This window comes from Dermacentor andersoni, chromosome 9 (assembly GCF_023375885.2).
Source record: "Dermacentor andersoni chromosome 9, qqDerAnde1_hic_scaffold, whole genome shotgun sequence".
Lineage (NCBI taxonomy): Eukaryota > Metazoa > Arthropoda > Arachnida > Ixodida > Ixodidae > Dermacentor > Dermacentor andersoni.
Window position 1 is genome coordinate 97320914 of NC_092822.1, and position 22339 is coordinate 97343252.

The window sequence follows — 22339 nt, forward strand, 5'->3', positions numbered from 1 at the left end:
GAAAGCGCCCAGCTTCCATTATATCGATGCGTTTATTAATTTATATAAAGCTGGTTAACACAGCGGACTGTCAATGCTTTTAGCTTTCTGTAACCATGGTAACATGTTCCGCAGCATGCACCAGATTGTTACTATGATTGCTGCGAAATTAATTTAGTGGGCAGATAGCTCAATTCTAATTCTTCAGCTAGATTACTGAGAGGAAAAAGTTACTCAAGGGTGCGATCTAGGAGTGGAAGAAATCAATGCCAGTAAAGAAATAAATATCGAAACTACGCTAATTAAGTTTCAACTCATTACTTTATCGTTGAAATACTGCAAGTTACAAGCTGTAGCCGAAGAGCTCGCAAGGCGCACCCACTACAACGAATTTTCTGAATGACACAAGTTATGAGCTTTTCATGCGAGAAAATAAAATGTAGTTGCTGTAACTTTGGTACTTAGGTGGAAGACTCGATATCTTTAGGCAAATTGGAGACCCATCGAAATTTGATGCCCCATATCTCTACACCGGTGCCATCATCACATTTTGTTTCCTGTCATTGTAGCATGGGGCATTGCCGTCTACAACATGTAATTGCAATAAGTACGATAATAAAGCTTTACAAAATTTCTTTACGAAATTTCGATAATTTGTAGAATGCGCATATTACTTCATGGAAGTAATTCTTACTTCTTCCGTCCGGTTCATGGCTTAAAATAATGCTGCCTGCCATAGGCAATTTTTATATCTTCACTCAAGAAAAAAGAGCGCTGTATATTGTGAAGTCTGTTAGCTGCCATATGGTACGTAGTGTGACGTGTGCACACTATAGATCCGTGAATTCTTGGAATACGCTGCAGAAAGATTACTTTTTTGCAACCAAAAATATTGTCTCCATACTTACTGTTGAAAAACTCGCAGCACGTTGCAAAGAAAAGTAAAAACTACAATCCAAAGGTGTCTGACGTTAGGACGTATTACGCAGTATGCTCAGGCTATATTAGCTTTTCCTAAAAGTCAGCCGTCTAATCCTTACGGTTGTAAGCAGGTTGTAAGTAATTCCTCCTCAATTTTTATTTTCAAGGCTTGTGCGACTTGGTGCATGGAGAGCTTGCGCCATTGTCCTTGCCATCGCTCTGGTTGTCACCGTCAGGACACCATGACCCGGTAAGTACACACAATTACGCAACATCGTAAGTTGCATGAGGAGCCCTCAAATCTTATGGGGCATCCAGAGGACGTTTTTTCAGGGGTCAGGCGCACGAAGATAATTAAGATCTAGGATGCCAGCAACGCAGGAATACTTCTTATAACGGCGCTAGAAATAAACCGAACACTATCCTGCACGTCTTCAACAACGAACCTTTTTTGCTCACTTTGGGTTGTCTCACTGTTCCCCAGCTCGTGTTCTCTAAAACAAGCGATTAAGGGCAGTTGTCAGCTGGCGTTTGTTCCAGGCATGGAAGGAGTAAGAACATTTGATTCAAAATTGAACTTACGGCGAATATTGTCTTGCAATAACCGGCCAACGCACTAACTGGCCAACCGGATGGCCAACCGGCCAACGCAATAACCGCACCAAAGTGCGGACAAGAGATGAAGAATCAATGCCTGTATTCCTTTGTTGCGCACACAAAAGCAACTTCAAGGAGGGTGTTGCTCCAAAGAAAGCGTGCGATAGCTTACTTCGTTGGGATGTCTCTCCCCTGCGCCACTAAACACACATTCATTCATTAGAGGTCTAATATTGTTGTCGTGTCAATCATGCCAATGTTTTACAATATCACCGTCAGTGAAAGATGACGTTTTCATCCACGATTAAGGTAATTTTTTTAATGCATAAGCGCATCATTAATTACGCTCAATATATTGCCACGCAGAAAACCTGTACGTTGTCGAAGTCCTTCAATGCGAAAATCTGGCTTGCTACGTCTTTGAGATCAAGGCAGCACGCTTGAACAACAAAACAGTTTGACAACAAAGGCATGCTATTTAGAGGCTGCCTCACAGTTTTAGTTCACTTTAAATGTGAGATACCTCGAACTACCTGGTTAGACCTTTTCTTCAATTATTTCAACTACCTGCATTGTATTAAATTGTTGGAATAATATCCTAAGAATTGGAACAGACAACTGCTAACGTGGTCGCTTAAGGATCTGCTATTTCCTTCTAAAAATGTCTTCAACACAGAAAAATATTTCGCCGCAAACATTTACTTTATAGGAATGAATGAATGCGCATTTAAATACGCTCCAGAACAGGTTACCAACAGCACGTGTCTGGTAAAGATGCCTCTTGACATTCAGTTAACGAAAGTTGCGGGGAATTATTACGTTTATATCACTGAAATGTAATCGAAAGATCGAATACGAAGTGCTTATGACGTGCGGGGTAGAACTGGAAGCCTCACAAAATTCTCAAATTATCTTCCTGATAAACTCCAGCGTCGTTTTACCATTTATATAATTTTAGCCCAAGTAAGAAATGTCACAGTATGTATTTGTACCCGCCGTGGTTGCTCAGTGGCTATGGTGTTGGGCTGCTGAGCACGAGGTCGCGGGATCGAATCCCGGCCACGGCGGCCGCATTTCGATGGGGGCGAAATGCGAAAACACCCGTGTACTTAGATTTAGGTGCACGTTAAAGAACTCCAGGTGGTATAAATTTCCCGGAGTCCTCCACTACGGCGTGCCTCATAATCAGAAAGTGTTTTGGCACGTGAAACCCCATAATTTAATTTGATTCTTTTTATGTATTTGCATGATAACTTGCATCTTCTCAACTCCCTTTAGCTATTTTTTCAGACGACGTCCTAGTGATAAGCAGCTGATGTACCGATTAGCCCACTTTAAGTTCCACCTGCAGTGCTTCCCTGGCCATCCGTTTCCAAGTGCTTCGTTGTAGTCGCTACAGTATGCGTTACGGAAGAATTCAGTTTTCTATTTTGAGCACTAATAGATCGATTAGCCACATTAGCTAATTTTATTGGTTCATCTTTCGGTTATTAGTTTCTAAATGCAGTATTACAGAATTTTAAAGGTTCAATTTATCATGTCAGTCACAAATCTTTCTAATTTTTGGCAAAATGGCCATCGCCAAAAGAACTTTTTTATCCAAAAAATGTTGTTTGTTAAGCCACTTTCGGACCTTACACGTCCTGACGAGCGACGGTCTGATTTCGATTGTGTCTCCCATACCATACCTAGCTCGCTCAGACGCGCTCACTGCTGCTCCGAACGACAAACATACCGCCTCTCTGAATACAACCGGGCAGTCTAAATTTAGCTCCGACTGCAATAAGCGTGGTGTGACAACGGCCCCTTCTGCGCATTTGACACATGCATGATCGAGTAATGACTTCCTTCCTCCACACAACGATAATAAAGTAAAGTTGATAACCTTGATTCACGCTACAGTAAGCGCACATGCATAACTTAAGATCCAGCTGGTAGCGGTCCCACGTTGTGTTCTTACAACCGTGTTGGCTCTCTATTTGGAGCGGGCCTGCCGCGATCAGAAGTAATGGAAGCAACATGGGATCCATCCATCTTGCTGGCCTAGTTTTTTCCCGCCATTTCTGGTTCCTTCTCAAGTAACCCGGGAAAGCTTAAAATTTAGCTAAACAAATTGCGTACTTGTTGGCTATATACCTGCTCTTTAGCACGTGCTTAATATACTGATATATATTTACAATACTCTTGTGAGCTCATTCAAATGCGGCCACTCCCGTCTTATTCGATAAACGTACTGCCGCACAACGCCTCTCTGAACACCGAACTAAGGCCGAGCTCAATCTGGCTCCGATTGCGTCAACCGCAGCGATACAACAGCGCCATCTGTGCATTCGACACGTGCATGATTGAGTATTGGCTTCTTTCTCTACACAGCCGTGGTAAAGCAGGGCGCGGAGGGTAGTGCAGATGCTAAAGTATAAGCGATCGCGCCAAAGCAGCTTTTGCTTTATCGGATGCTTATTTAATGGCATCGCCTTCGAAACGAGCCGGTGACGGTCACGCAGCCTGCCTCATCTAATCGGTTATGCTATAGTGTTTTATCTGGTATTTAGCATACATCTCCTTAATCGTTTTTGTTTCCTGCAATGTCTACTGTGTACCTCTACCTATGGCTGTGGTATAAATGTTATAAACAGGGATAAATTGCCTCAGAGGGCTGGCCAACGTTTCGATAAGAGGGCCTATCTTCGTCAAAGGCGTCCTCGTCATCCTCGGCATGTTAGTGCTAAAGGGTTAGTACAGTGACGTCACATGCGGTTGTCGGTGGCGGCTGGCGGTAAAGGGAGAGACAAAAAGGGACAAACAAGAAAAGAAAGTGGGGCATGGGAGGGTGTTGGGGAAGCGAGAGGTTAGGGAGCATTCAGGGGTGCGTTGGCAGCATGATTTTATGGGTTTCGAAGAGCCGGAACGACCCTGAACCAGAAAGACCCAGAACATCAGTTGAGTGACTTTAGTAGCTCAGCATCAAATGCCTCGAGTAATTTTGAAGGAGAAAGTGTCTGGGATGCTATGCATGGGGTAACTGGAAGGCAGCGGCATGGTCTTTCGTAGGACGTGAGCCCCAGGAACTGAACGTGGGTGTCGTTACGGCGGTATGCAGATATGGCGATACCCCCCTGTGTGGCTGAGGCGCCGACAAAGGTATGCTGGCATCTGGGACTTTGGAATGTGTTCGTGAGTGCGATTCAAAAAAATATATAAATAAAATTTTGGTCTGTTTTCGTTATATATTTTTTTAAGCGCCCTCACCAACACATTCTAAAGTCCCAGACGCCAGCATACCTTTTTCGGCGCCTCAGCCACACAGGGTATACGGACAACGCGGTTTTAAACCTATAATTTTTGACCTCAAAAAGATGCGACACTGTTGCTAACGCATTTTCGGTCGCATTAACCTCTAAATTGTGCCTTGGATTCTCTTAGAACATCAACTTTTAGAACGACAGTCTCCTTATACACGATTTCAATACACAAAATTACCCCGCCACGAGGGAATACCGAGACAATAAAAGAAAATTTCGACGGGTGCAAGGTGGCCAAACGGTTTCATCACAAGCGGGTGCTCACCAACGCACCTTCCAAATTAACGCGTGTGATTTGAGCCTACCGGAAAAGCGAAGAACGTTATGGTTCTCGATCTGAAACTTGAATATGTATTACGCGCTTGGAACACACATCAAACTGCTTATAGATTTGTTTATCTGAAATCCCACGCTCCCACAACCAACAAGCAGCCACTGGATGCGGGATTCACGGGCGTGCAAATAGGCCATTTTCTGGCACAATTTTCCCAGAAATGTGTTATCGCATTTGCTTATTTGAGTTGTCCAAATGCTTATGCAGGAAGATTTGGGCTGGCTCACATTATCGACGTGCATCTTCTGCGGACTTTCTTTCCTGGTCCGGAAATTAGTTATCTACGTCAAAGGTGGTAAGTATATGAGCCGTGGCTCTCAAGATCTGAACGAGTAACCTAAATCGTGCAAACGTGTTTTTCAAAGACGTTGCTTTCATTAACAATATAACTGCGGGAAACTCGCAAACGTTTCCACGACCATGAAAAAAGTGAGTGCCTCAGAGGAGGTGAAAAGGTAGGACAGAAGGAAGAGGAGGGCGTAGCTCGCGCATGCGCATATAGCTCCTTGCGGCATACTATAACCCCGAACAAACACATTTTTCGTGGTGATGAGGGCGTAGCCTCCATCTCGACGAAATGTCGCTGATTTCTTGAGTTAGCGCACGCAAGAATGTGTGAAGGGAACCAGACACACAAGGAAAACGAAACCCGTAGGAAAACAAGCGAGAAAAGGGGAGGGGGGGGGGCTAACTTTCTACTGATAATTTTGTGACACCTGGGACGCCTTTTATAAAAAGTAAAGAAAAAGAACGACAAATAGAACAACTGCACCTGAGCCAGCCTGCTGCAGGCCTAGTCTGCAGGAGGACGGAAAACTGGGCGTGCCGAAAGGGGGGGCAGAGGCGGCTTCTTCCGGGGAAAGCGTCTCATCTTTAACAGTAGCGGTATGAACCGTCTGTCTGGCAACGACTGGGCCTCATGACTGACTCTGATTTAAAGGAAATAGTTTTGAATTAACTTTTCAGGGCGAACCTACAGCTGTCATGCATCTCTGTCGGTAGATTACACCACTTAGGCAGCCCACCCAAACCTAGGCCAAACATTGTTCATTTTCAGGACTACAATGATAAACAAGTAGTTCTTAAGAATGTGCGTAAACCAAAACGGGCAAAAATATCTATTCAGCACACTTACTCTCTGGATACGCTGCAGAAAACGAAACTGTTATGAGTAAGTGATGAAAGTGAAAAGCAACATAAAAGGAATGTTTATCTTTTCAATCAGTGTCCATAGAATTAGCAATATTTGGCCTAGGTTTGCGTGGGCTGCAGGACTGGTGCAATCTACCGACAGAGACGCATGACATCTGTAGGTTTGCAATGAGAAGGTTATTGACTCAAGAGTCATGTAAATGCATGGCGTCCGGACAATGCAACGTCGGTCGAAAGGTACAAGGTTGAACCTTATTTTTCTCCTTAAATATAACAAATTCGCCTTGCACCCTGACCCTTTTTTCAGACTATTAGCATCATGGCTAACCAGACATGACTAAGCAGCAGCTTTCATGCGTCAAATGTAAATAACCTTTGAGATAAAATTAAAGAAATGTATTTACTGTCTTGATAATTTTATACGGAATAAATACAAAAAATACGCCATTTTTCATAGCCTTTGAAATAAATTTTTATGTTGCTTCCCACAAAAGTTTTTTCAATCAGTGTACATAGAACTCCCCTGTTTCATAGTAATCTGGATTCGCGCCTATTTAACAAACAGCCTGTTTCCACCCCTTTTCCTGCTGGCGACATTTACCGGTTGCTTCCGGGGTACCACAAGGTAGCGTGTGGGGACCACTCATGTTCCTTCTTTGCAATAAAGATACCGGCATTCTGAATAAAGGCTGAATGCAGACTTGTTTATTTGCAGGCGAATGGACTTTCTATAACGACGTTGTTTGCCGAGTGGATCAGGAACTACCGAACGTTAGCCTTAGCAATATATACGCATGATGTGAAAAATGGGACACGGGACTTAATCATGAAAGACCTGTTAACATGCAAGTTACCATGAAGAGCAATAAGCAGATGTTTCCTTGCCATCCTCTTACTGATCCTCTTATTCAAATGAATAAAGATAATTATGTGGCTCTTTAAAGAACGATCAAGCCAAGTTCGAATTCTCACGTCAGTATCTGCTGCCTTATTCCGAAAGCTTTGTATTCAACATAAACCGCCTCCCAAACTCAACATCATGTATATTCATCACTTATTAGGGGTACAATGGAATATCTTTGTACCATCTGGAAGTCTCACCCTAAACACGATGTTACCGCACTTGAAAAAGTTCAGCGGAAAGCAATTTGGCGTATCTTTATTAAGTACCGTAAACCCAACTTACTGAAAAGTCATGTAAACGCGTGGTGTCAGGACAATACAACGTCTGCTGAAATGATCGTCAAAGAAGTTCAACAGGTAATCTCGCGGGCCTTGTCGGCGGTGAGGTTCGGCCAGTAATGCCTTTCCTGTACCCTCGATAGTGTCCGGGAGAACCCGACGTGCCCAGCGGCCTCCGTCATGTAGGGCGTGCAGTACTTCTGTACGCAATGTTGAAGGAACAATAAGAAGGCAGTTGGCGCGGAATGGTGAGATTCTTCACGAGTACTTCGTTATTCAGGGGAAACAAACAGAATCCTCTCCTAAATGCCCTAGGGCCAACGTCGGTGTTGTCTTCCAAATACTCGAGGCTTTTTAGCTCGGGCTTTGCTGACTGCTGCTGAGCGAAGTTTTCCACGCTTACTGCTCCTAGGAAGGCGTCATCCTCGTCATCTGGCGGTGGTGGGTCAATGTGCATGCGTTATAGGCAGTCCAATCAAAGTGCTGCCATAGAATTTCTAAGGCTTTCTACACCCGCTGACGAACTTAAGAACTTCCTTTGTTATTTTGTTGTTATTTTCTTTATTATCTGTGGTTTTGTTTTCGCTTTCGTTGTTTCCAGCATCGAGACGACACTGTTTTGATGGGACGGGTGAGGGTGGGGGTTATTGAGGCGTGCTTGTTTATTTTTCTCGGCTGACCGCTTTTCACCGTCTAAGAAATGTTCGCAGGACGAGCCTGCATGTATCGGAAGTTTCTCGAATGCTAGCGGCGGTTCTATACCTTGTCTGGTGTCACCGACCGTCCATGTATAATTCGACGTGCCTTAATGCCGACGATCTATAAAATCTGACGATCGCCAACTGTGTTAACATTATGGGTGTGCTTTTTCTGGTCGTAGGGGCGTCCAATAAATTTAGTTCTGCCATCCACACTCTTGCTGCTGTGTTCTGGACCGTCAGTACAACGCGAGAATATAAATTTAGTTCTAGCTTCACTGAATTTATTGGAGCACCTTCCTTTTATTACCATTTTCGAAAATATTTTCGGGCATTTATATGGTGTTGTATTTTTATCATGTCAATCACCGACCTTGCGAATGTTTTGAGACATTGTTTTCAAAACTTTGTCTCCTCATTTTTTTTGAGACAAAGTTCTAGGTACTTACACGTGGAGCTGCTCCCAACGTTTCTGTTCCAATTCTGCAATCAGCCATCCACGATTGGTCAAAAAACTTTCGGGCCATCCTCACTTCACCTGTCCGTCACGCGACAGGCTCCCGGTGAAAATGGGCCCGAAGTTTCTGTATGATTAGACCGAACGGGAGAAAACTCATCATCAACAACAACCTATCTACAGCAGTCTACAGCAGGACGAAGGCCTCTCCCTCCGATCTCAAATTAGTCCTATGCTGGGCCAACCGATTGCGGTTTGCGCCGGCGAATTTCTTAATTTCATAACCCCACCTTTCCCTTCTAACCTACGCATTACATTATCTGCCCAGCTACGTTTCTTGCCTGTTTATGTCAATTGTAATATCGGCTGTACGCGTGTGCTCTCTGATCCACACAGCTCTCTTCCTGTCTTTTTCCGTTACGACCATCATTCTTCGTTCTTTCGCTCTTTGTGTGGTCCTTAACTCGTTTTCGAGTTTCTTTGTCAGTCTCGTAGTTTCTACTCATATGTTAGCACTGGTAGTATTGACTGATTATGTGCCTTTCTTTTTATTGATAATGATAGGCTTCCAGTAAGGATCTGAGTATGTCTGACGTATCTGCTCCAACACAATTTATTCTGTAAATTTCCTTCTCGTGATCAGGGCCCCCTGTTAGTTATTGACCTAAGTTAATGTATGCCTTCGCAGACACTACAGGCTGATTTGTGATCCTGAACTCTTCTTCACTTTCCCGGCTATTGATCATTATTTTGGTCTTCTGCATGTTAATCTTCAACTCCACTCTTACTTTCTCTGTTAAGGACCTTAATCATTTCTTGTAACTCGTCCACAGTGTTCCTGAACAGGAAAATGTCATCTGCAAACCGAAGGTTGCTGAGATATTCGCCGTTGATGCTTACTCCTAAGCCGTCCAGTTTATTGGCTTGAATACTTCTTTCAAGCACGCAGTGATTAGCATTGGAGATACTGGGTCTCCTTGTTTGACCCCTTTCTTTATAGGTATCTTCCTACTTGTGGAAAATTAGGGTAGCTGTAGAATCGTTCTAGATATTTTCCAAGATATTTACGTAAGTCTCCTGTATTCCTTGATTACGGAATGCCTGTATCACTAGTGGTATCTCTACTGAATCAAATGCCTTTTTGGTAATCTATGAAGGCCATGCAGAGCGGCGTCCATTTTATATATCAGATACCTCGAGTGACTTGATTAGCATTCTTTTTTCATTTATTTGTACTAGCTGGATTGTATTTCATTGTTGAAACATCCGAAGAACTTGAAAAGTCGTGACCTGCTATCGCGGTGAGTCGAGAATATCACTATTTCTTTGTACACCTGATTACATGGATGTGAACCATTGTAGAGTAGCCCTTCCTGAAGCCAGCCTGCTCCCTTGGTTGACTGAAGTCAAGTCATTCCCTTATTCTATTGGAGATTATCTTGGAAAATATTTTATCTAATACTGGAGATAAGCTAAGTTAGTCTGGGAGCGTCGAGGAAGCACGAATTTATTTGCGAATAATAAAAATATAAAGTTATCGTGTACTTTTGGCACGTATACGAGATTGCTCTGCGAGCCCTTCTTTGCTGAGGAACTGTTCTGGCGATATTTTTAACCTTTCATTGTACACCGCCGCGATTTTATACCAGCCATTGCAAGCTAAGTAAAAGGATGCGGACAAATCGCAGACGCGGAGCGGCCCTCCTCATTCAGACCCTCCCAACTTGAGTGTGCTCCTCACCTATTGTCACCAATTCAAATAAGACAAAACCGGAAGATCTCAGGCATTGTGGCAATCGATGTTATGCCAAGCAGTATGCGGGGAGCCTACCAAGTTATAGAAACGCGCATGCGAGCTCCAAACCGTAGGTGGCTCTTTCATATTATATGACACGCATGTCATGACATATCATTTATGTTTATCATACCTTCTCGTCATACTGCCAATTTTGGTGCATACCAAGTTGGTGAAGTGACCATGAGAGCACCAAGATCTAGGCCGCTGTTTCACGCCTGCATGGCACGCATGTCTTTACTTTGTCATAACCTATCATTTATGTTCGTAATATACTCTTGTTATACTATGCCAGTTTTCGTGCCTAGCAAGTTAACGAAACCTGAGGGCACCAAGACGTGGGCTTCTGTTTCATTACCTACATGACACGCACGCATGTCGCATGTTCGTCATACACTCTTGTCATACTAGGCCAATTTTGGTACATACCAGGTCGTAGTCGGCGGTTTCATGACCAGCATGACACGCATGTTATAACATTCATGGCATCACCTTTCATTTATATTCGTCATAAACTCTCGTCATAGTATGCCAATTTTGGTACATACCAAGTTTTGGTAACGACCATGAGAGCAGCAAGACGTAGGCGGCTGTTTTATGGCCAACAAGACAGGTATATCATGACATTCATCTCGTTACCTCTCATTTATATTAGTCATACTTGTTCTCATACCATGCCACTTTCGTTAGATACCAAGTTAAGGAAACAACCATGGGAGCACAACGACCGATGCGACTGTTTCACGACCTACATGACACGCATGTCATGAGATTCATGTTAGAACCTAGCTCTTATGTTCGTCATAACTCTTGTCATGCTATTCCAATTTTGGCACATACCAAGTTAAGGAAACGACCATGAAAGTGCCAGGACCAGGGCACGTCAGTGGCGAATTTTCGCCAAGAAAGGCTTTGTATTTAAAACTGCTCAATGTAAGCAATACTATTCGCTTTGAAAGCAAAAAAAAAAAAAAAAAAACTGACCTCCTATAAACGAGGAGCGCGTTTGGTAGGGCTTTTTAAACAATGCTGCGGGTTACTTCGCTAGTTTGCGTTACATTGTTGACGTCAGTTTGACATGAACAAATTGGAACGAAAACAGATTAGAATAGCTTCAGGTTATAGGGCCCCTTATTCACAAAAATGTACAGGGCGTTAATGCATCAGCGCACAGTTACTTACGCTGAATGTATTGTTACGCAGAAGACCAGTACGTTATCGTAGTCCTACGATGCAAAAAAAAAAAGGCATCCGGCTTCTTACGGCTGTTAAATGACGGCAGCACGATTTCGAAACAAAAGAGTTCAGCAACGAAGGCATGCAATTCGTAGGCTGCCTCCAAGTGGCAGTCAATTTTGTGTATAAAATATATGGTATTCGATTATTGGCGGTTTTGTAGAGCGCAGCTCTTAGGCGCCTGTTCCTGCGGCGAGCGTCGGCGTCGGCTTCGGCACAACCAAGTGAACGAGCACAACAACGAGGGGGGAAGGAGCAAACGCGAAGCGGCATATGAAATAAGACGCCAGCCCAAAACGGGGGACACCAATGAGTGCGGCTCCTCCAGCGACGTGCGCGCGAGAAAGTGGCTTCATGCGGACACACCCGACTGCTCCATGCATGCTCCATGCTCAGCCGTGCCGCTAGTTTCGTGCTATTGTCTTTTTGCGTTGGCTCGCGTTTGCGCTTGTTTGGTTTCGTTGGTTTGGTCTCGTCCGCGCTTGTTTTGATTGTCATGGTTTGCAATTGTTTTGTATTCTGGTTGTATGCACGATGCGAATTGTGTAATACTTTCTGGAAGCTACATGGGAACCTTCTTCAAATCTTGTATAACAGACGACGCGCTTAACCCGTAGATCAGATTTTTTTACAATTGCTGACTCTCCAACACGTTTCTCTCACATTCTTTGCCTCAATATATCGTGAAACGAAAGCAGGTATAGAGTTGCGCTCAAATTTCGCATTATAGGGTATTGTAATTGTTGGTTTATTTTATTGTTGACTGCCTCCATTGCATTGTTGAAATATTACCTGAAAAAGAAAAGTTGAGGACATTTATGGTTGCCCAAGAAAAATCTCCCCAGTTCATTGTAAAAGGGTCTCTAACAACAAATAATGTTACTCAGCGCAAAGAAAAAAAAGTCTATAGTCTATATGCGCCGAGTCTATATATGGCTCCTCCTCATGCTTTTTACGTTTAAATCACAGAAATGCAATCAAGAGATTGTATGGCAAGCGTTTCTGATGTGCGGGACGGTAATACAAGCCTCAAAATTGTGCCAAAGGGTAACTTAGCCGATAAACTCAAATTTCGGTAAACGTACTGCAATTCAGATGGATCACAGTGCGTATGTGTATTATTTGTTTGTTCCCAACTCCTTTACATATCTTTTTGAGAGCACAGCAGCAAAATAAGGAGTTTTACTCACTAGAGAACTTCAATTTGATCTCCAATTATGCTTCCTTCTTCATACGTTTCCATGTGTTGCGTTGTATTTCCTACGCTGTTCGTTAGGGAGGAATTCGGTTGTCTGTAGAGTATTAGCGAATCATGTTAAGTACCAGATTAGCTTAATTTATTTTTCCACCTTCCTTTATTACATTGTTGAAATTGTTTTTGAGGAATATAAATGAGAAATTGTCGTTATCGTGTCACTCGCCGAACATACCAACCCCTTGTAACGTTAGCGTTGGTTATAGTGAACGTTCTGACCCACAAAAACGTACTGGGTGTTAATGCATCAGCGCGCAGTTAGTTACGCTCAATATATTTTTACGCAGAAGACTTGTACATTATCGAAGACCTTCAGTGCAAAAAGCATGCAGCAGTGCAACTACGGCAATACGATTTAACGGCAAAACAGTTAATAACCAAAGCATCCAATGCAAAGGATACCTCCAAGTGTCCGTCCATTTTAAATATTAGATGCCTCGAGTGGTTTGATTAGCATTCCTTTTTTCATTTATTTGAACTAGCTGCATTGTATTTCATTGTTGAAATACGTGAAGAATGAAAAAGTCGAGAACTGCTATCGCGGTGAGTCGAGAGTATCACCATTTCTTTGTAAAAGCGTCTGCAGCAAAGAAACACAGTTATCTTCAGAAACTTTAGTCAAAAGGAATGCACGACTGCGCATATTTATTTACACTCACAGCGTGGTTGGCCAGAGCAGGTATCTTGTGACGACTACTTTTGATACGGGAACTTCACTCCTCTTGGGAGTCAGTTGACGAGAGTTCCCTCAGGATTTTTTGTTTAGATCACTGGAATGTAGTCGAGAGATCGTTTTCCAGGTGCTTCTGATGTGCACGCTTGTATTAGAAAGCTCAAATTGCTATTTTCCTGATAAACTCAAGCGTAGTTTCTTACACCTAAATAATCTCACTCCAAGCCAGAAATAATAGAGTTCGTATGTGTATAACAAACTTGTTGCTTGTTAACTACCTTGTCTCCTTTTTCACGCCAAATTACCCTTGGATAGCAGAAAATCTACTAATTGGCTAACTCGTTCTATCGGGAAAAGCTTCCGTTTCCACCCATTTCCAAGATTTGCCGTTGTATTTGCGACGCTATGCGTAAAGAAAGGAATCCGATTATCGATACAGAGCATTAAATACCATATAACTTTTAGGTACCAGGTAGGTTAATTTTATTTAGACACCTACCTTTTCTTTATTTTAGATCTGGAAGTACTCAAATAGAAGTTTAATGTCCTAATATTCTTATCGTGTCAACTAACGATCTTTCCAACGCATTGAAACATCGGCATCGGTGAAAGGGAACGTTCTGATCCAGAAAAACTAAATCTGTGAATGCACTAGCGTACAGATACTTACCCTCAATATATTGTGACGCAGGAGACACTACGTCATCAGAGCTCTTAATGAGAAAATCTGGCATCTAGCGGCTGTGAGATGATGGCAGCACAATTTCACAACGAAATAGTTTAACAATAAAAGCACGCAATTCAAAGGCTGTCTTCAAGTGTCAGTCCGTTTTAAATATGAAATATCTCCATTGACATTATTAGAGTTTTTTTCATTATTTTGACTGCCTGCATTGATTGTATCGTTGAAATATTACCTCAAGAATTTTAAAAGCAGAGAACCTTTAGGTTGAAAGTAGAGTAAACAATCTGGCAATTTCTTTGTAAACGCGTGTTCGACGAAAAAAAATTCTTCTCCAGAAAGACATAGCCTAGAGGATGCATAACTGCGTATTTAGTTCCCTGGTGATTTTTTTCAGTGAGGTTACCGACGGGATGTGCGTTGCGAAGACTGAAATATAATCGAGAGATCGCATAGCAAGTGCTTCTGGTGCGCGAGGTCATATTAGAAGCCTTACGGTTTTTTTCAATGTGCTATTTTGTTGAGAATATCAAGCGTGGTTTAGCATTCGAATAATTTCAGTGCACACAAGAAATATCCCGCTACGCATGTGTATAATAAGTTTGTTCTTTGTCAACTGCTTTCCGCTCCCTTTTCAGACCGGAGTCCCAAAGGTGAGCAGCGGATGTACTGATTAGCGAACTTAAATTGTATCTGCCATGCTTCCGCTTCCATCGGTTTCCTGGTCTTTCGTTCTACTTGCTACTCGATGCGTTAGCGAATAACTCGCATATTTATTTAGAGCGCTATTACACCGTATAACTCCTATGTATCAGATCAGCTAATTTAATTGTACAACCTTTCTTTCCTTACATTCAAATTATTCTTAAAGAATTTTTAATGTTTCTTGTTGTCTTGTCAGCCACGAATATAGCCAAAGTGTGGCAAAATACGATCCGTGAAGACAACGTTCTGATACCGAAAAACTAACTCTGATGTTGCATACGTAGTTACTTACGGCAGCAAAATTTCACAACAAAACTGTTTGACAACGAATGCATGAAATTCAAACGGTGCCTTCAAATTGCCAGTCCATTTTGAATATCAAAATCTCGATTGACACGATTGGTGTTTTTTGACTGTTTTGACTGCCTGCTTTGTATTGCTTTATTACTTTATCGCGGAGAGTAAAGAACCCTGCTAGTCTTATCAAACGGGTGTCTGATGAAAAAAATTTTCGCCACAACAACTTAGCCTAGAGGAATGCATAACACCGTATTTAGTTGTACTGAAAGCGTGGTTACGGACAGGACGTGTCGGGCAACGACGCCTTTTTATACAGACACTTCACAATAACTTGAACAAATTTGCGTGGTCATATTTAAGTTTAAGTCACTTTGAGATGGCGGCAACACAATTTCACAAAAAAAAGTTTAACAACAAAAGCATGCAATTGAAAGGGGACCTCGAAGCGTCAGTTCATTTTAATATTAATTCGAGAGACGGCATACGAATTGCTTCTAATGTGCGGGGTCGTGTTCGGAGCCTCACGATTTGTCCCAAAGTGCAATGTATCCGATGAACTCAAGCGTCGTTTCAACATTCCCTTGAGCGTATTCCAAGTCAGAAATGTCACAGTACGTGTTTGTATAAATTGTTTCTTCTCAACTCCTTTGCCTTCCTTTTTCAGATGACACAGGCGAAGGTAAGCAGCAGTTGTACCGATTAGCCTTCTTATTCCATCTGCAATGCTTCCGTTTCTATGCGTTTACGAGTGTGTCGTTGTACTTGCTACGATACAAGTTAAGGTGGGTTCACGTTGCGTAATTAGAATATTAATACATCATATAACTCTTAAGTACCAGATTAGCTAATTGTTAGAGTACCATTCTTTATTAACATTTTTAAAGTACTTTTAAATTGTGTGGGTGTTATGGGGTTATTCACAGATCACAGATCTTGCCAACGTTTGGCAAAATCGCCATCCATAAAAGAGAACGCCCTGATTTACAGAAAGGTACTTTGTGTTAATGCACTAGCGCGCATTTATTTACGCTCAATATATTGTTAACCAGAAGACCATGCGTCATCAGAACCATTTAGGGCGAAAATTTGGCATCTAGCGGCTGTGATATAGCGGCAACACAATTTCACAACATAAGTTTAAAAACAAAAGCAAGCAATTCAAAGGGTACCTCGAAGTGTCAGTTCATCTTAAATATTAAATACCTCGAATGACTTGATTAGCATTTTTTTTTCATTTATTTTGGCTACCTGCATTGCATTACATTGTTGAATTATCTGAATTCGGAAAGTCTAACTGTTATTGCGGTGAATCGAGAATGTGGCCATTTCATTGTAAGAGCGACTGCAGTAAAGGACAAGATTTATCTTCAAACAATTTACTCGAGAGCAATGCATAAGTGTGCATACTAGTTGCACTCACAGCGTGGTTGCCCAGAGCACGTTTGTTAGCGACGCATTTTGATACGGGAACTTGACTCCTCCGGGGGGTCAGTTGACGACAGTTCCCTGAGGATTTTTGTTTAGATCACTGAAATGTAATCGAGAGATCGTATAGCAGGTGCTTCTGACGTGCGCTGTTGGATTCCAAGCCTCAGGATTGTCTGAAAGTGATATTATTCTAATAAACTCAAGCGTCGCTTTATCGCTTAAATAATCTCACTCCAAGCAAGAAATAATACAGTCCGTATGTGTATAATAACTTTGTCGCTTCTCAACTGCTTCGCTCTCCTTTTTCAGAGCGGCATGGTCACTGTAAGCACAAATGTACTAATCAGCTGACTTAAATCCCACCCGCAAAAGCTTCCGTTTCCATCAGTTTCCAAGTGTTCAGTTTTACTTGTTAAGCTATGCTGAAAGAAAGGAATTCGGTTATCGGTGCAGAGCAGTGGTATATGATATTTCTAGGTACCGGTTTGGCTAATTGTATTTGGACACCTTTCTTTTATTACAGATTTTGAAGCACTTCAATAAAAGTTTACTTATATTTTTATCGTGTCCATTACCAATGTTGGCAACGTTTTGCAACATCGCCGTCAGTGAACGAGCGCGTTTTCATCCGGAAAAAAGTTACTCTGTGTTAATACATAAGGGTACAGTTGCTTACGCTCAATATAGTATTTACGCAGAAGACCCTACGTCTTGAAAGCTCTTTAATGCGATAATCTGGCATCTTGCGGCTGCGAGATGACGGCAGTACTATTTCACAACAAAACAGTTTAACAACGAAAGCATGCCATTCCAGGTGCTTCTATTGTGCGGGGTGGTATTAGAAGCCTCAGGTTTGCGAGAAAGCGATATTTAGCCGATAAAATCAAGCGCCAATATAGTATTCCTGTATATGCGGCCCAGTCAGAAATATCGCAGTACGTATGTGAATGAATTGCTTGTTTCCTATCAACTTCTTCGCGTTCCTTTTTCAGACTGCCGCGCCGCAGGTAAGCAGCAGATGTGCTGATTAGCCAACTGATTCCATCTGCAGTGCTTCCGTTTCCACACGTTTACAAGTGTGTCGTTGTACTTGCTGCGGTAGAAGTTAAGCAGGATTGGCGTTATATGATTAGAGCATTATTGCTTCATATCACTATTAAGTAGCCGATTAGCTAATTTATAAGGGCAACATTCTTTTATATCATTTCTGAAAGTACTTTTAAAAAATTGCGTACGTTTTACGTGGTTATCGTGTCAAACACCAACCTTGCCCACGTTGTGCGAAATCGCCACCTTGGGAAGACAAGTATTTGATCCAGAAAAATTTCATCGCTGTTAATGCATAAGCACACAGTTACTTAAGCTTAACATATTGTTACCGTTAACGTTAAACCGGCTTTATTTAAGGGACGAGATTGATGGTGCAGTGTAGATGGCGTCTCGAGGCTGCACCAGCTAACTTCTTTCTCTTTTCCTCGCCCGGCTCATGCCGTAGCAATCTCCGGTTGCCAGACTAAGCCCGCTGGGCAAGTCCAAATTACTTGGAAAGCGTAGGGTGAAACCGCTTAAGACGGGCAACATGTACTAACTGGGTCCGGCTAAACCGACGACCAGCGGACCTCAAGCGTGCCACCACGTACGTCAAATCACTCAAGCGATCTACAATGACGAATGGGCCCGTGTACTGGGCTAAAAACTTTTCACATAGGCCACGTTTACGTTCCGGAGTCCACAACCACACAAATTCTCCTTTAGCGTACGAGACGGACTGGTGTCGGCTGTCATAGCGCTCTTTCGATCGGTGTTGCGATGCCACAGTACGAACACGAGTGATACGCCGGGCTTCTTCGGCAAGACGAAGCGTCTTGGCAACAGAGTACTCGCTGTGAAAGTCAAACGGTAGTATAGTGTCAATGCAGTTTAGCGGTGAACGTGCGTAAAGGAGATAAAAAGGACTGTAATCGGTCGTCTCATGCATTGCAGTATTATAAGCATAGGCGATGAAGGGGAGTACGTCATCCCAGTCCTTGTGATGGGAAGATACGCACATGGCCAGCATGTTCGTTAGATTTGTGTTAGTACGTTCTACAAGCCCATTTGTCTGAGGGTGATAAGGCGTTGAATGACGGAACTGCGAACTGCAGAAACGAAGCAGTTCTTCTACGGCGTACGAACTGACGACCGCGATCGCTAATGATGACACGGGGTGGACCATGTCGAAGAATAATGAATCGAAGCAAAAACGTTGCAACGGACGCAGCTGTTGAAGATGGTACGGCTGCCGTTTCCGCGTAACGGGTCAGATGGTCGACACATACGATCACCCATCGGTTGTCGTTAGATGATCGGGGAAATGGGCCCAGAAGATCGATACCCACTTGTTCAAATGGCAGGCGAGGTGGCGGCAGAGGTTGGAGAAGACCTGGCGGAGCGGTCGTAGGGCGCTTGTAGCGTTGACATTGTTCGCAACTGGCGATGTAGTGCTTGACTGTGTCCCGCACTCTGGGCCAGTAAGAACGCTCCTGTGTCCGGTTCAAAGTTCTGATGAATCCTAGATGGCCAGAGGTCACATCGTCGTGCATGGCTCTCAGTATGTCCGTTCGCAGACTCTGCGGCACCACCAGAAGGAAGCTTGCGCCTTTAGCCGAATAATTGGTCTTGTAAAGCAGGCCGTCACGGACACAAAATCGACCGGTGGCTCCAGGACGCGATGCGGCTACAAACACAGGTTCCAAACTGTCATTTTCCTGTTTTGCTTTGAAAGTCATCGAGTCTGGGAATGTAGAAGAAATGGGAGCAAAACAGTCGTCAAAATTGTCTTCGTCACATTCCGTCGTCACCAGAGGAAGGCGGGAGAGACAGTCTGCATCTGCGTGGTGACGCCCGGACTTGTAGGAAATAACGAAGTCGTACTCCTGCAGTCGGAAAGCCCAACGTGCCAGTCGACCACTCGGGTCACGGAGATTCACCAACCAGCATAACGCGTGGTGGTCAGTAACGATAGTGAACGGGCGTCCGCAGATATAAGGCCGAAATTTGTGGACAGCGAAAACAGCTGCCAAGAATTCTTCCTCGGTTACAGTGTAATTGCGTTCCGCCTTGGTCAAAGAGTGATTAGCATAAGCCACAACGTGTTCAGCTCCTTGATGACGTTGCACTAGTACAGCGCCGATGCCGATGCGACTGGCATCAGCGTGCACTTCCGTAGGTGCGGATGCATCGAAGTGACGCAATATGGGCCCTGATGTTAGCAGGAATTTTAGCTGGCGGAACGCGTCGTCGCAAGCCGATGTCCAGTTGAAAGGGAAGGCTTTTTGGAGAAGACATGTTAGGAGGTACACCACGTCGGCGAACCTTGGGACGAAGCGACGAAAATACGAGCACAGGCCCAAGAAACTCCTCAACTCCCGCACTGACTTCGGTGCTTCGAAGGAGCTGACTGCCTCAATCTTCCGTGGATGTGGCCTCACACCGTTTTTGTCGACCAGATGCCCAAGTACTAACGTCTCGGTTTCCTCAAAACGACATTTATTGGAATTTAGGATCAAGCCGGCTTGTTTGACACAATCCAGAACAAGACTGAGACGGCTGTTATGCTCACTCAATGTGCTGCCAAAATAACGAAATCATCGAGGTAGCACAAACAAATTTCGCATTTAAATCCTCGGAGGATAGTATCCATGAATTGTTCGAATGCTGCTGGCGCGTTACAAAGGCTGAACGGCATAACGTTAAATTCATAAAGACCGTCTGCTGTCACGAAGGCCGTTTTCTCCTTATCGTCTGGGTGCATGGGTATCTACCAATACCCTGATCGCAAATGCAGCGGTGAAAAGTAGGCAGCGGAATGTAGACAATCGATGACGTCATCAATTCTAGGAAGCGGATACACATCCTTTTTGGTGATCGCATTCAGTTTCCTGTAATCAACGCAAAACCGCCACGATCCATCCTTCTTTTTTACCAAGATTACTGGTGCTGCCCACGGACTAGAGGACACTTGAACAACTTTTCCGCAGCATGTCTTTCACCTGTTCAGCAATAACTGTCCTCTCTGTTGAAGAAACGCGGTAAGGCTTTTGCCGAATGGGGTGCGCAGATCCGGTGTCAATTCTGTGGCGAGCACGAGAACGCGGGAGTGAAGCCTGCTTGTCGCCTTGTGTAAAATCGAACACAGAAAGATGTGCCCACAAAACTTGTGCGAGAGTGTGACGCTCATGTGAGGGTAGCGCCTGGTTGATCATCCGTAGAATCTGCTCTTCAGAAGTGCTTCGGTGGGGATCGCTAGTATGAGACTGCTCCTCCTCGCTTAGAACTGTAATGGAGCTGTAAGTAATCTCGTCGAATTCAGCGAGCTTCATATCGCGCGGGAGAACACCAGGAACGCAAGAACAACTGAAAGCCCACAAATTTGAGGCGCCATTCACTACTCTCACGACAGAGCGTGGTACAAGTACATCTTTTTTTGCGCAGCTCGACGTAAGTGGCTGGACTTGCGCGTCAAACGACGAAAGGTCGGCAGCAGCGAAATTGACCGGGATACGTGAGAGTGACCAAGGAAGTAGCAGCAAATCGTTCGAAACAACACAATAGTTTTTCACTGGTAAGGATGTGTCGGCAAGGGTGGCGAGAAGCGCTCTATTCAATGTAATTTCGCCTGTGCCACAGTTAACGGATGCACCACAATTCTGAAGAAAGTCAATTACTAGAATCACATCATGAGTACACCGCGGTAGTACGAGAAATTCTCTTTTAACATCTTCTCCTCAGAATAAAACACTTGCAACACAAATACCAAGGGGGACTAGGCACTCTCCACTGACACCACGAAACGTCACACCATCATTCCACGGAAACATAACTTTCCGACCCAGCCTCTCTTTGAAAGTCACACTCATGATGGAAACGGTAGCACCAGTATCCACTAATGCTGTCGCAGGTATGCTATCAATTAACACACGCACTTTGTTCTTCACCATCATAATAGGCAGAGGAGTATTTCGCAGAGACGCAGACTGTCCGGCGACCTTAGCTCCATCGGCCGCGCTGGCTAGTTTCCCGATGGCGGTGGAGACGTAGCACGTCGCCGTGGTGACTGTGAACGGCGTTGGCGACTGGTTGGGGGAGTCAGGCTGCGGTCTGAAGCTGGCGAGCCACTCCTTCTACTATATTGACGGGAGGTATTCGGGGGTGGCGCGCCTGTGGTGTTGGCAGTATCAGGGTCTGTCGGCCAGCGGTCGAATTGTCAACTGTCACGTTCACAATTCGGACAAGTTGGTGGTGGGCCATATGTTGTTGTCTGTCGGCGCCGGCGACAAAAACGAGCAATGTGTCCTGAGGCGCCACAGCTGTAACAAACAGGCGATGTGCGGCCGACGTTGTAAACCTGGGGGTCAACCCTGGGACGCTGCGAATAAAAAACGCGATCTTCCGAATTCCGATTCGTGGTGGTAGCTCGAAGAGTTCGTTGATCGTGGGTCATATCGTTGGGAAAGGTACGTCGGTGCTGTCGCAGCTGATCGACTCGACAGTCTGCAACGGCTGGCATGGCAGACAATGCTGACACAGCAGGTGCATGTTCTTGAGGTTGGTTGGAAGCGCAACCAAGCTGTTCAACATCCGCCCATTTGGTGTGTCGTTCAA

The 22339-nt window shown here is 44.0% G+C and overlaps 1 protein-coding gene across 1 annotated transcript in view; it reads left to right on the forward strand.

The window, feature by feature from the left end:
• LOC129380237 (uncharacterized) overlaps positions 1-22339 on the forward strand; it is a 116262-nt gene that overhangs the window by 22884 nt on the left and 71039 nt on the right. Inside the window, exons 5-7 of the mRNA XM_072284574.1 lie at positions 1068-1150; positions 5341-5428; positions 15933-15947. Of these exons, the coding sequence (XP_072140675.1) occupies positions 1068-1150; positions 5341-5428; positions 15933-15947 (186 nt within the window). The remainder of the gene's footprint in view (positions 1-1067; positions 1151-5340; positions 5429-15932; positions 15948-22339) is intronic.